This window comes from Barbus barbus (assembly GCF_936440315.1).
Source record: "Barbus barbus genome assembly, chromosome: 34".
Lineage (NCBI taxonomy): Eukaryota > Metazoa > Chordata > Actinopteri > Cypriniformes > Cyprinidae > Barbus > Barbus barbus.
The window spans coordinates 21,003,971-21,017,130 of record NC_136762.1 but is presented as its reverse complement, the minus strand read 5'-3'; the positions used below and the strand labels follow the sequence as shown (position 1 = coordinate 21,017,130).

General features: G+C 36.3%; 2 protein-coding genes across 2 annotated transcripts in view; one reads left to right on the top strand and one right to left on the bottom strand.

Annotated features, from left to right (window-relative positions):
* Positions 1–3,791: 3,791 nt before the first annotated feature.
* Positions 3,792–11,085, bottom strand: ap2s1 (adaptor related protein complex 2 subunit sigma 1). The gene is made up of 5 exons (XM_079392381.1): positions 10,923–11,085; positions 10,298–10,447; positions 10,006–10,119; positions 6,308–6,367; positions 3,792–4,873 (listed from the first exon to the last, which is right to left on the bottom strand). The coding sequence occupies exons 1-5, from the start codon at positions 10,923–10,925 to the stop codon at positions 4,772–4,774; spliced, it is 429 nt and encodes a 142-aa protein (XP_079248507.1). The 5' UTR covers positions 10,926–11,085; the 3' UTR covers positions 3,792–4,771.
* An 86-nt stretch (positions 11,086–11,171) lies between these two features.
* Positions 11,172–13,160, top strand: part of arhgap35a (Rho GTPase activating protein 35a) — an 88,956-nt gene continuing 86,967 nt past the window's right edge. Inside the window, exon 1 of the mRNA XM_079392354.1 lies at positions 11,172–11,208. The gene's annotated coding sequence lies outside the window, so the exon portion shown is untranslated. The remainder of the gene's footprint in view (positions 11,209–13,160) is intronic.

Below are 13,160 nucleotides of genomic sequence, written 5' to 3'. Positions count from 1 at the left end.
GTTGTCTTTCCACCTCAGCTGTGGACAAGAACATGCTGTTAGTCGTAAATATGGGGTGGGTGATCGCCACACGTCTTCTAGTTCAAGCACAGCCTTAACTGACTAACCACATGATTCTACATCATTCAAGAGGCAGCCTCATGTTTTCATAATCGTCCAAGCTCTTAAAACGCACTTAAACAGTTTTTTTTTGATCCACCGTGATCTTTTAAGAAATGTTTTGAGTGATTTAAACCATTTTTATCCATCAAAATTTTGACTCAAAGTAATATTCCAGGGTAAATGGATGTTAAGCTGCACTCACACTAGACTTTGTGTGTGCAAAATTTGAAAGGATACTGCAATGTTGGTAATATGACGTCACACTCATTTTAAAAACATAATTCAACATATATCTAAAACAAAAACAGAAAAATTACAATCTGTTCCAACTTACTGCATTGCCATCTTCTGGTCAAATGCGGGAACTCATGTGTGACATGAATAACTGTAAAAAAAAATAGTTTCAAAAAGTTGTTTCAATTTAAAATAATTTGTTACCCCGCTGACTTTTCAAGTTGACTAAACTAAAAAAATTTAAGTTACTCAATGTTAATTTAAGGGACAACTGGAATATTTTAGTTGACTAAACTAAAAGTTTTAAGTCATTTTTTACAGTGTGGTCACATGTATTCATGTGAAATGAATTTGTGGAGCACAGTTCACCAAACTTAAAACGAAAGTCGCATGCACTCGTGCTTTGTTTTCCGCATTCACATGCTAAACTTGTGGTCACATGTAATGTAGTTTTGCAAATTTTCGCCGGTGGGATCCAGTCAGTTTAATAGGAATTCACGCAATCAGGCATTTCACGCGAGGGAGAAAGATTTCCCCCACGCAGATTTTGCAGCAGGTTCAGATTGGTTACGCAGACTCGCCACGTTGACAAACCGAAAGCTTAATTTTAAGATTTAAAAGTTGTTACTTTTTGAGCTATGCTTTATACATTGCTCCATTATTGACAATAGACTTTTCACCAAAATTTCGCTAATGTGACTGCACTCAATCAGTGGAAGTCAACGGAATGAAAATTGTAGTGTGACTGCATTCATTTTCTGGAAAGCATTTCAATTCAATTCTTAAGGTACGGTCACATTTATTGTTGCGTTGCAAAATTTCACTGGCAAATTCTGAGAATTTCAACTATTAATCTGTGCGATCGAGAGTTTCACGCAAGTGCGAAAAAGTTCCCCAAGCAGATTTTGCTCCTGTTCAAGTTGGTCATGTGAATTCGCCATGCTGACCAACAGAAAACGGTGAGCTGTGCTTTTATACGTTGCTACACTATACATAAAAAGTTTTTGCCAATTTACGCAAAATTGCGGTAAAATTTTGCAGACCAAAAATGGTCCATTTTCTGAATGTGATCACGCCTACACAGTGGGGTAAGCAGTGTTTTTTCTGCATGATTAATTGACAGCATGTCACTGACGCTGCCCAATATATTTAACCTGGAATATTCCTTATGGTGCCAATATCAGTGGGTTTGGAACTTGTTAAACCCTTAAATTTACACAACGATGCTTAATGGTCCCATTGAAATGTGGTAAGGGCGATCGCAATTATCGCTGCTCAGCTAAATTTAATTTGCAGTTTATTTACTGAAATAAATGTACTTTTCAGCTTTTTTTTTTTTTTTTTCGTTTTTCTCTGTGCGCTCGAAATCCATTCATTTGAATAGGAATCCACTCTATCGGGAATTTCATATGACGGTGATGGATTTCTCAACTGCTTCAAGCTGTGTGGTCTTATAGTGACTCTATATGTGAGCACCATTGACCGTAGACAATGGATATTCTTTGTCCACGAAATTTGGCTAATGTGACCGCACCTTTAGTATAGCACCGCTACTTGAGCCAGAAGAAATTCATTGGCTTATGTAGTTTGGTAGCATTTCATGACCAAATATCAATATGGGGTGCATTTGAAGAGTAGTTCAAAGAACTGCATAAAACCAGTTGTTGCTTAGTAACCAGTGTGATTTGTTCATTCATAAATATTGTATATCTGAATCATCTATGCTGTAAATAAGATTGAATTTGTTTATCGGAGTGTTTGGGGGGAGGGGTGCTTGTTCATTTGAAAGATTAAGGTTATAATAAAGGTTTGCTTGTTTTTTATGTAATGTGAATGTGTTGTCTTTCTGTGGTCTTTGTTTTGTGTGGGAGTGTGTGACAGTGAGCAAGTTGCCCTTTCACTTTTTTTTTCTTTAACAAATGCTGCTTATTCAAGTTAGTATCCAATTATCTCTATTTCTATGGTGACGGATGCATAAAACCTGGCATTAACAAGAAATATAAATACTCCCAACCTGGAATATGTAACTATTTTAAGAGGTGGCAATTTCATAGGATTTTTATGGAAATATGATTTCTGTATGGGGGAAAAAAAGCAAGCGTGAAGGTCCTAAACCTAACTGCATAGGCCTTAAACAGATTATATCAAAACACTTTCATACAAGATTTCATGCAAATTAGCCACCAAAATGTAAAATTACTAATTGCTATATTCCTATATATGCTATATTTGACACAAAATATTTTATTTCATTATTTATTTTGCAGTAAATGTGGTCACATGATTTTGTGTAAATCAAGACCTGTACAGCGTCAAATTAATGTTAAAACATTTCATCTTCAGTTTACACATTGATAAAAATGCCAATGACAAATTAATCTCACAAACCACGTGCAAAGATGAACCAATTAAAATGCATAAAATTATTTTTAATTTACTATTTTATTGCTATATTTATTAAAACATGAATTAAACCGTTTTAAATGTATCCATTTTTTATGTTTAAATTATTAAATTGATAACTTTTTCCTCAATATTCAAAATTAAAGTTCCACTCTTGGTATATGAGGCTGAGGTTATTAGAAAAATTAATTTTCACGACTTATATTTTAAAATTGCTGTAAAATTATATAAAACCCAAATTTATATAGATTTACATTATAAGTTTTCTTTTTTTCTTTTATTTTTTGGGGATTGTGCCTATCCTCTCCACTGGCCATCTCACTTCAAACCATTTTCTATACATGTCCGCGCTGTACACTTCACAGTCTCCTCACCTGCAGGTGTCTGAAGGATGGATTGTATGTCAAGGTTGAAGGTGGCGAATAACAGGCCTATACGTAAAGTTAAACAAAAACAAATCAGTAAACCTTTTCCCAATTTCTTTTTTTACTCCAAAATACACAGATTTGAACACGGGGCGCCTCATGCTTAACGTAAGAAATATCCCTCTACTAATCACTCGTTTGTATGCGCCTTAACTTTGATCACTTATATTTTATTAAATTACTTTCACATACTCATGTATGAATTGAAAATCAGTTTTATAGGTGCGTCTCAAAAAATTTGAATATTGTGAAAACATTAATTTTTTCTTGTAACATATTTTTGAGATACTGATTTTTGACTTTCATGAGCTGTAAGCTCTAATCATCAAAATTAAAACAAAAAAAACTTTGAAGTGTTTTACTTCACATGTAATGAATCTTCTTGAAAATAAGTTACAAGAAAACATGAACTTTTTCACGATATTCTAATTTTTTGAGATGCACCTGTACATTCGCTCCTCGACAAGAGACCAAAATCCATCATTAACTAGTGACCTAGTCAAATATTTGCATAGTCGTCAGTCTCCGGTAGATGGCGGTATAGTACATGTAAAAAACCATAGACTCTCAGAACACATTCACTGATCAGCACTCAACGCAATATCATTGCATGAAATACACACACTTGTAGTTTTAAATTTCTTTATTTCACCTGCATGGAAATATACACTGACAGCAACACACGTGAGAGTAACACCACTTACATCAACTCTGCAATCTCACACGGACAAATAGGCAGATCTAGAATAATCTAAGGCAGAAGGGACAAAAAGAAAGACAATATAAAACATACACAAACAAAAACTCATGAATCGATCTGTAATGGAACGTTTCAAGGCTGAGCAGTTGCCATAGAGCTCTTGGCGCGAGGGAACCGGCGCCACAAAAGGGGAAGTTAAAAGTAGACCATCTTTTGTCATTTTCCCCGAGTTCCACTCAGCCTTGTTCTCTAAAGCGCTCGCTAATCGCTGGCTCGAGTTCTCCATAAAACCAACAGACTTCAATGCAATCACAACGAGCAGAAACAGAGTGTTTAGATGCCTGGAATGACTGGTTAGTTCATAACATTTACATTTAAAATAGATGCATATATAATGTAGGTATATGTACACAATACAAAACAAACTTCAAAGACTCTTAACATTTGATTTGAATATTTCATTAACTAAGCTGGATATATTTGGGAAAGATTTATTTGATAAAATCAAGTTTTATATATAGTAGTGCAGCTCATGGGTTTTGAGTTTACAGCACCGATGCTTCCGTGCCATGGCAGATTTTGGCCGGCGTGACGCTATTCTCTGTGTTAGTGTTAACGAATGGGCTTGGAGACACTGAAGTCTACTGTGCTATAAAATTGCTGAAGTATTCAATTGTGGCTATGCCAAAGAATAATTAGGTCAACCACCAGGGAGGTTTCATAGACTTACACATTTAAACAGAATGGCAACATCCTTCATCGTGGACGTGGAATTTAAAGAAAAGGTGAAATGTTCGTGGATGTATTTCAGCAAGACGACATCCATACGCAACGAATAATATGGCTTGGCTGCAGCATGGGGTGGGCGGAGCCTGTAGCCATGGTGATTGGTTGATTGACAGGCTGGTTACTCCAAAGACTGCAGCATGAGGAGCTGCTTGAGCACCTTCGTCTGGCTGGTCTCTCTGATCTCTCCTGCCAGAAACATCTCGTCCACCACGGTGTACACCTGAAACACGACAGCATCCGGCGTTTCTAACAGTTCACAGTTAGTTTTAGAACAGTTCATTCAAAAGCGTGCCTTATATTTGATATACAAAACCTCTAAATTATCAATATGATCAAAACTTCCTGAAAACTCGGTTTTATACAATCTACTGTCATCTGATTGATAGTTTTTAGCAAGTGTAAACACTTTTAGTACTTTTAGCTCACACGGCTTTTTGCTGTGAAATCATTAACGATATTGAAATATTGTTAATAATAACCTCATACTGGACTGAATCAACTTTAGGTTCACGTGATTATTTTTTTTTTAGAAAAAACATGTTAAAATGTATTGAATATATGATGTCAGACGTTTAAGGCATGTTTATTTGTTCATCTCTCTTATTATTTTGTTTCGCCCCCACAATAAAAACTACAGAGCTTTGATCATAAACATCTTGCTATAACTAAATACCAGTTTTATACTATAACTATTTAAATAGTCTGTTATACTATTATACACATTTAAATTACAAGCGATCAGAATTTCATATTTTTGGACGATATTAATATCAGCAACTGCACAGAATTGAATTTTTCTGCTCAGAATAAAAATTGTGTGCTTTTGTCCATATTTTATTTGAAAACATAAAAGCCTGATGGTATCAAATATGAAATTTGTACATATTTTGTCTAAAGGTTCAATAAATTGTTGGATATTTCTGACTAATATTTCATAAAGCATGTTTTACAGGGTTAACAAAACCCAAATCTCATCAGCGTGGCTTTGGTGTGGGCCGAACTGTTCACGCAGTAGGCGGAATCAAAAAACACATCAGGTAATTAGCGGAGCAGAAATCAAATGCAATTCACTTTTTTCTATAATTACTTATGGTTTTCCTTCAGCGGCAGCCTCTCTCTCTCTCGTGCTGAATGGATGTGGATGTTCTTAATTGTATGACTGTGGTAATTATGCATAAAATACCTGTTGTCATGGAGCTCCATTGCTGCTGAAACAGAGCTAATTATATCTCTCTCCCTAGTTTTTACTGCTTGGGCCCTTTTTCAGCTCTTCTAAGTGTTCCTCTAACTGAAACACTGCATGGATAGATGCAACCAAGCATTTACCTCAACAATAACGCCTCTGATTGGTTAAGGCAAGTCATGTTGAATCACGTCAGTACAATGTTTGTTTTTGGAAGAAATTACTTTTATCAAGAACACATTAAATTGATAAAATGTGCCAATAAAGAAATGTATAATGTTAGAAAAGATTTATATTCTAAGTAAATGTTTCTTGGTGAGGAAAAACAGGATATTAGAATGATTTCTGAAGGATCATATGACACTGAAGACTGGAATAATGATGCTGATACACACACACACACACACACACATATACACACACACACACATGCACACACAATTTTTTCATAGTGTTTAATTCTACACTTACCTTGTAGAAATTGAAGACCAGATCCAATTCGCACACATTGTGGAAATACTCGTTCAAAACCTGTGAAAAACAAAAGAAAAATACAGACCAGTTCCAATCAATTCAACACCTTCTCAGGCTTCACTTAACCACAGCAGTCTATCTTTCACCTCAAAAAGTAGTAGCAAAATCAGTGATGGGTAGCTGTTGACCATTTTAGGTTGGTGACCCAAGCATTTGTTTGTTTTTAATCCAGTGTTATTCAGCATAGAGGGTTGCTTTAGGCTCAAGTGATGTGGGATATGATGGGGGAGTTGTTTACAGTAAGGGTCAGAGGAAGTCCTAGAATCCATGTCACAGTGTTCTTGAACTCCTGGCTGCTGGTTTCCCTCACGGCCACATTCCATTAGTCTCTCAGACGTGGAAAATGACACCAATAGAAGTGCTGTTCCTTCGCTCCTTTATTTACCTGCTGAGAGGTCTCGCTGAAGCGGTCTAATTATCCATGTTACATTACAAGGTATTTAGATTGGAATCGTTCAGGGTAGGATTGAGCATTACACAAATTCATTAAGAACAATATATTCAGATTCATTTTGTTCACAGTATAAAATCACATAATGCCAGTGATTTCAATGCGGTTCTTAATTTAGTCATTTAGTTCCCTAAAGCCTGTGGCAGTGGTTCAGTTTTATGCCTACTTATGTCATATATTTCTGATTTAAATATCAATTGCAAAAACTATCAAGCTTGAAAATCGGATTAATTTAAATGATTCAATGATCTGTGTCATCACTCATCACGTTCCCTGTGTAGCAGTTTAAATGCTTTAAAATCTTTGAGATAATATGCATAGAAATATTGCTGTGTTTATGATGTACTGGAACACATAAAATGATTCTCCCTTATTTCCATTTAATAGAAATAAAAGCGTGGAAAACATGCTTGCTTGCGCTCAATTAACAAACTTTACTGCTTGCGTTAAACATTTTGAATCTGCTTGATAACAGTCCGTTTGGTCAAAATAATGATGATTCTTATTTAAGGTTTGGGGGGTGAATTACCCTTTAAGCCACTTCAGAGCAAATACATAAATATCAAGATATATCGCCCCTATCCCAATCTTACACGTTTCTTGTAATGACTAAAAGTGTGGTTATGCTGATATTTGTGTAATTTGAGGAAGAACAAGCAGGCAATCCCTTTTAAAAACCAATGCAAAGCACATTTATTATGCTGAACATTAAAGACCTTCATTAAAATTAGAGTCTGCATATCTCATTTTGATTTAGCACTTAATAAAAAAAGTACATATAAGAGAGGTTTTTAATTATGGATTCTGTGCAGCGTAATCAATTTAGTACTCAGGAAACTTGCTGATTACACCATTTAGCTACTCAATTGAATGCAGAACACATTAGATAATGATGTTGTTTGGTGGGAGCTGAATATATTACATTATAAACACACATACACAATATCTCACAGAAGTGAGTACACCCCTCACATTTTTGTAAATATGTTATTATATGTTTTCATGTGACAACACTGAAGAAATGACACTTTGTTTCAATGTAATGTAGTGAGTGTACAGCTTGTATAACAGTGTAAATGTGCTGTCCCCCTCAAAATAACTCAACACACAGCCATTAATGTCTAAACCGCTGGCCACAAAAGTGAGTACACCCCTAAGTCAAAATGTCCAAATCAGGCCCAAAGTGTCAATATTTTGTGTGGCCACCATTATTTTCCAGCACTGCCGTAACCCTCTTGGGCATGGAGTTCACCAGAGCTTCACAGGTTGCCACTGGAGTCCTCTTCCACTCCTCCATGATGACATCACGGAGCTGGTGGATGCTAGAGACCTTGCGCTCCTCCACCTTCCGTTTGAGGATGCCCCACAGATGCTCAATAGGGTTTAGGTCTGGAGACATGCTTGGCCAGTCCATCACCTTTACCCTCAGCTTCTTTAGCAAGGCAGTGGTCGTCTTGGAGGTGTGTTTGGGGTCGTTATAATGTTGGAATACTGCCCTGCGGCCCATTCTCTGCTTCAGGTTCTCACAGTGCGTGATGGCATTCATGGTTCCCTCAATGAACTGTAGCTCCTCAGTGCCGGCAGCACTCATGCAGCCCCAGACCATGACACTCCCACCACCATGCTTGACTGTAGGCAAGACACACTTGTCTTTGTACTCCTCACCTGGTTGCTGCCACACACGCTTGACACCATCTGAACCAAATAAGTTTATCTTGGTCTCATCAGACCACAGGACATGGATTACTGGAACCTTAGTCTGCTTGTCTTCAGCAAACAGTTTGCGGGCTTTCTTGTGCATCATCTTTAAAGAGGCTTCCTTCTGGGACGACAGCCATGCAGACCAATTTGATGCAGTGTGCAGCGTATGCTCTGAGCACTGACAGGCTGACCCCCCCACCCCTTCAACCTCTGCAGCAATACTGGCAGCACTTATACGTCTATTTCCCAAACTCAACCTCTGGATATGACGCTGAGCACGTGCACTCAACTTCTTTGGTTGACCATGGCGAGGCCTGTTCTGAGTGGAACCTGTCCTGTTAAACCGCTGTATGGTGTTGGCCACTGTGCTGCAGCTCAGTTTCAGGGTCTTGGCAATCTTCTTATAGCCCACGCCATCTTTATGTAGAGCAACAATTATTTTTTTCAGATCCTCAGACAGTTCTTTGCCATGAGGTGCCATGTTGAACTTCCAGTGACCAGTATGAGAGTGTGAGCACAATAACACCAAATTTAACACACCTGCTCCCCATTCACACCTGAGACCTTATAACACTAACGAGTCACATGACACCAGGGAGTGAAAATGGCTAATTGGGCCCAATTTGGACATTTTCACTTAGGGGTGTACTTACTTTTGTGGCCAGCAGTTTAGAAATTAATGGCTGTGTGTTGAGTTATTTTGAGGGGACAGCACATTTACACTGTTATACAAGCTGTACACTCACTACATTACATTGAAACAAAGTGTCCTTTCTTCAGTGTTGTCACATGAAAAGATATAATAACATATTTACAAAAATGTGTACTCACTTCTGTGAGATACCGTATGAGAGTGTGTGTGTGTTTAAAAAGAGCTACAAGGATGACTTAACCAAAAAAATTTAATTCAATCCAAGATGTAATTGAGGTAGTTTGTTCATCAGAACGGTTTTAGAGAAATGTAGCATTCCATCACTTGCTCATCAGTGGATCCTCTGCAGTGAATAGGTGCCGTCAGAATGAGTTTAAACAGCTGATAAAAACATCACAATAATCCACACGACTCCAGTCCATCAGTTAACATCTTGTGAATCAAGAAAAATCCATTATTGTGATGTTATGGCATAAACAGTGCTTCATCCGTGCATGTTTTATCCTGATTCAGATGAGACAACTTTTTCACTAGAGAAAGCAATATTATGGATTGAAACTCTTTAAGTTAAAAATGTGTTAATGATGGATGCGTTTAATTACAAACACACTTAATACATACACATTAATTGTGTGGATTACTGTGAAATTTTTAATCAGCTGTTTGGACTCATTTTGACGGCACCCATTCGCTGCAGAGGATCCATCGATGAGCAAGTGATGCAATGCTAAATTTATTCAAATATGCAAACTCGTCTATCTTTGACGGCCCATATTCAGCAAATTTTCATTTTTGGGTGAACTATTCGTTAAAAGCTAGCTCTTCATTTACCTCAACAAAGTTGTGAATAGCTTCCAGATAAGCCAGGTTATTGTCTGTCACATCCACACAGATGCAGAAGTACAGGCCAGCGTACCGCCGGTAAATGATCTTGAAGTTTCTGAACTGCAGAAGAAAACAGATGTTAAACATGCAAGACACCTTGACTTGTACCTTAAACAAACTGATTTGTACATTTCCTGGATAAGACCTTTAAAACAACAATTTACACGTGTAATGATGTTTTTATTATAAGGATTATACTCATTTTAAAAATTAAAACAAAATGTTAAAAGTGTTGTACCTCTACAAAGTTGGTGTGTTTGGCATCGCGGACTGTCACCACGGCATGAACCTCCTCAATCAGCTTCTGCTTCTCATCATCATCAAACTGCATGTACCACTTGGCCAGCCTGGTCTTCCCTGCCCGATTCTGGATGAGGATAAAGCGGATCTGGACAAGAACAACAGGAGAAAAGTTTAGACCTAATTCTCAAATCATCCCATATCATTCACACAGGACATGTCACATACTTTTATGTATGAATAATGACAAGGCACTGAAATATTTTAATAGCTCGAGATGCATGAGCTGCCATTATAAATGTATTATTTATATGAACAGACATAATTGATACATAACAGAGAAATTATACAAACCTTGCATCAACTAGCCTTGAGCATTTAGCTTCATTCATTCAGCGATATTTATAATTTTTGACCCGAAATAGAATAATGAAAGACAGATTATTTTTTTCTGGATATTAAAGTCAATACTACATGTCTATATAGTTTGATTTAAGACCTTGGTCGTGTTGCTATAATCGACATATATCACACTAACGTTAGCCTGTTAGCTGAGAAGAACAGACACTCGAACTACTCAAAATAAGTGATTGTAACAAGCAAAAATAGGCATCTGCACTTACCATTGTGCTCGGTATTTATCGTTCACGGTGGTCTGAGTTATTTCAATCAATGTTTAATTGATTTAATTACGAAATACAGCAGCCTCAGACTGTGTTATGTAGACGCCCGCTATCTTCACCGGACAGGATACGAGCAGCAGAGGCCGTTGGTGCTAGGAATGATGGGTAATGTAGTTTTCTAAGCCAGCTGATAACATACAAGTCTATCAGGAGAATGTACCCTTCCGTACTACAATTACAATCTTACACCGGGGTTGAACTGTTAAGGATAGCACATGACTTAAAGGTAAAATTAAACGATTTAGATGTTTGATATGACTTTTGCTTTGGGTTAGTTTCTAAATTAATATATATATGTATCGTAAAAAACTTCATAATTTACGGAAGACCTGCAAAGCGTAAAATTAATATTGATGACAGGTTTTATAAGCATTTCGGGGATTCAACCTTTACAGAAACAGGGATACATAAATAGCTTTAAAAATAAATATATAATTATTGTACCACATTTGACTATTTGAAAGATGTCATATGTCATTTTTTTTAAATATTATTGTGTGTTTGTTTTAATGCTGTAGTCTTTTAATACATGTATTTATAATACATTTATACGTTTATTTATTTTTAAATGACTCAAACAAAATCAATGAATCAATATATTTTCTCTCTCTCTGTCTCTCTCTCTCTCTCTCTCTCTCTCTCTCTCTCTATATATATATATATATATAAAATTAATTAGTACATTTCATTATACTGTACAGTATATTTGTGTATACTGTAGCCTTCTAGTAGTCCTATAATCAGTGTTGGGCACTAACTAGTTACTATATATCATCGTATATAATGGGGTTGATTCCCAGGGAATGGATAACGATTTAAAAACAAACAAAAAACCTTTAACTAGTTTAAATCGGCTAACTTACCAGTTGATGTTATCCCTGTTATGATGCCAATCACAAAAAAAAGCCTCCAACTGGAATGTATTGCAGATGATATGATCCAGAGCACAACTAGAAAATAATAATAATAAAAAGCAGTAATTGAAAATACTGTTTGGGTAACTTAATAAAACTCAATATAACTCAATAAAATGTGTACATAATGCAGCACAAGTTGCTTTGGATTAAAGCATAATGCATGAATGTAAATATAATGTAAAATCAAGTGATTCGAGAAGGTGTAACTATTGTGTTGTGTTTGTGGGAGAGAGAAAGAAATCTACTAGTTTGCAACTTTTGTCTGTGGCTTCAAATTTACTGATACACGTGTGTGGCTATTCTCTACAACTACAAATTCTGCTGTCACGGACACTCAGTTGTTTTGCACCAAATGTACCTTCATAAGCAGCCCCTGCAGTGTGAGTTCAGTCTGAAAACATGCATCATATCCTTTTACACATTTCTTGCCGTATTTCTGGATACATCACATAAAATGGAGAATCAGATCTGTGTTACATCACCACACCTCTGTCCTGTACTTCAGCTTTTTTAAGGGTAGTAAGTTTGTCTACTGCAGAACATTGTCCAGATAACTTGGACAGGGTCTCTGCACATAGTCAGAAGGGGGTTGGGGCTCTGATTGTTAAGAGATTGCACAACTGTGAGAGCGAAGAATGTGGTGGCCCTCGGGATTTAGAAATATTCAGCTGCAGTCTAGAGGTGGGAGCAGAGACCTTCAAAGTTTCTTCACTTCCCCAAAAGTACTATGGAAAGCTGATTTTTTTATTTTTTTACTGTATCATGATAAATACCGATTAACTGCAAATCACTGGATTTAGCTTTTGTTTCTGTAATAATATAGTCTTGTAGGCCTATTTATAGATAAAAAACAGAAAGCATGAGCATTTTTTATTAAACTTTTACCCCAAGTGAGTCTCTCTGATTGAACTCACAATATGATGGTGAGCTAGAACAGAAACAAAGTAACAGTATGTGGAGACAAATCTATATTTTATCACCTTGACAATAGGGTTTAAAGCTGAGGGAAAATTATAACAAGGCTACACAACATTCGAAGAATTCAGAAAAAAACTATCTATATAGGGAGAGTCATGGAAAATTATATTATATTGTATTATGGGGTCAATATATATATATATATATATTTAAAATTTTGCCCAATAAATATTTCTGCCATTAAATAGCATGTATATTATAGACTTTTTATCCAATTTTAAACAGTAAAACAATGTAATGTGTCCAACCATGTGACAACCAACATTATTTTTGTATTATTTAT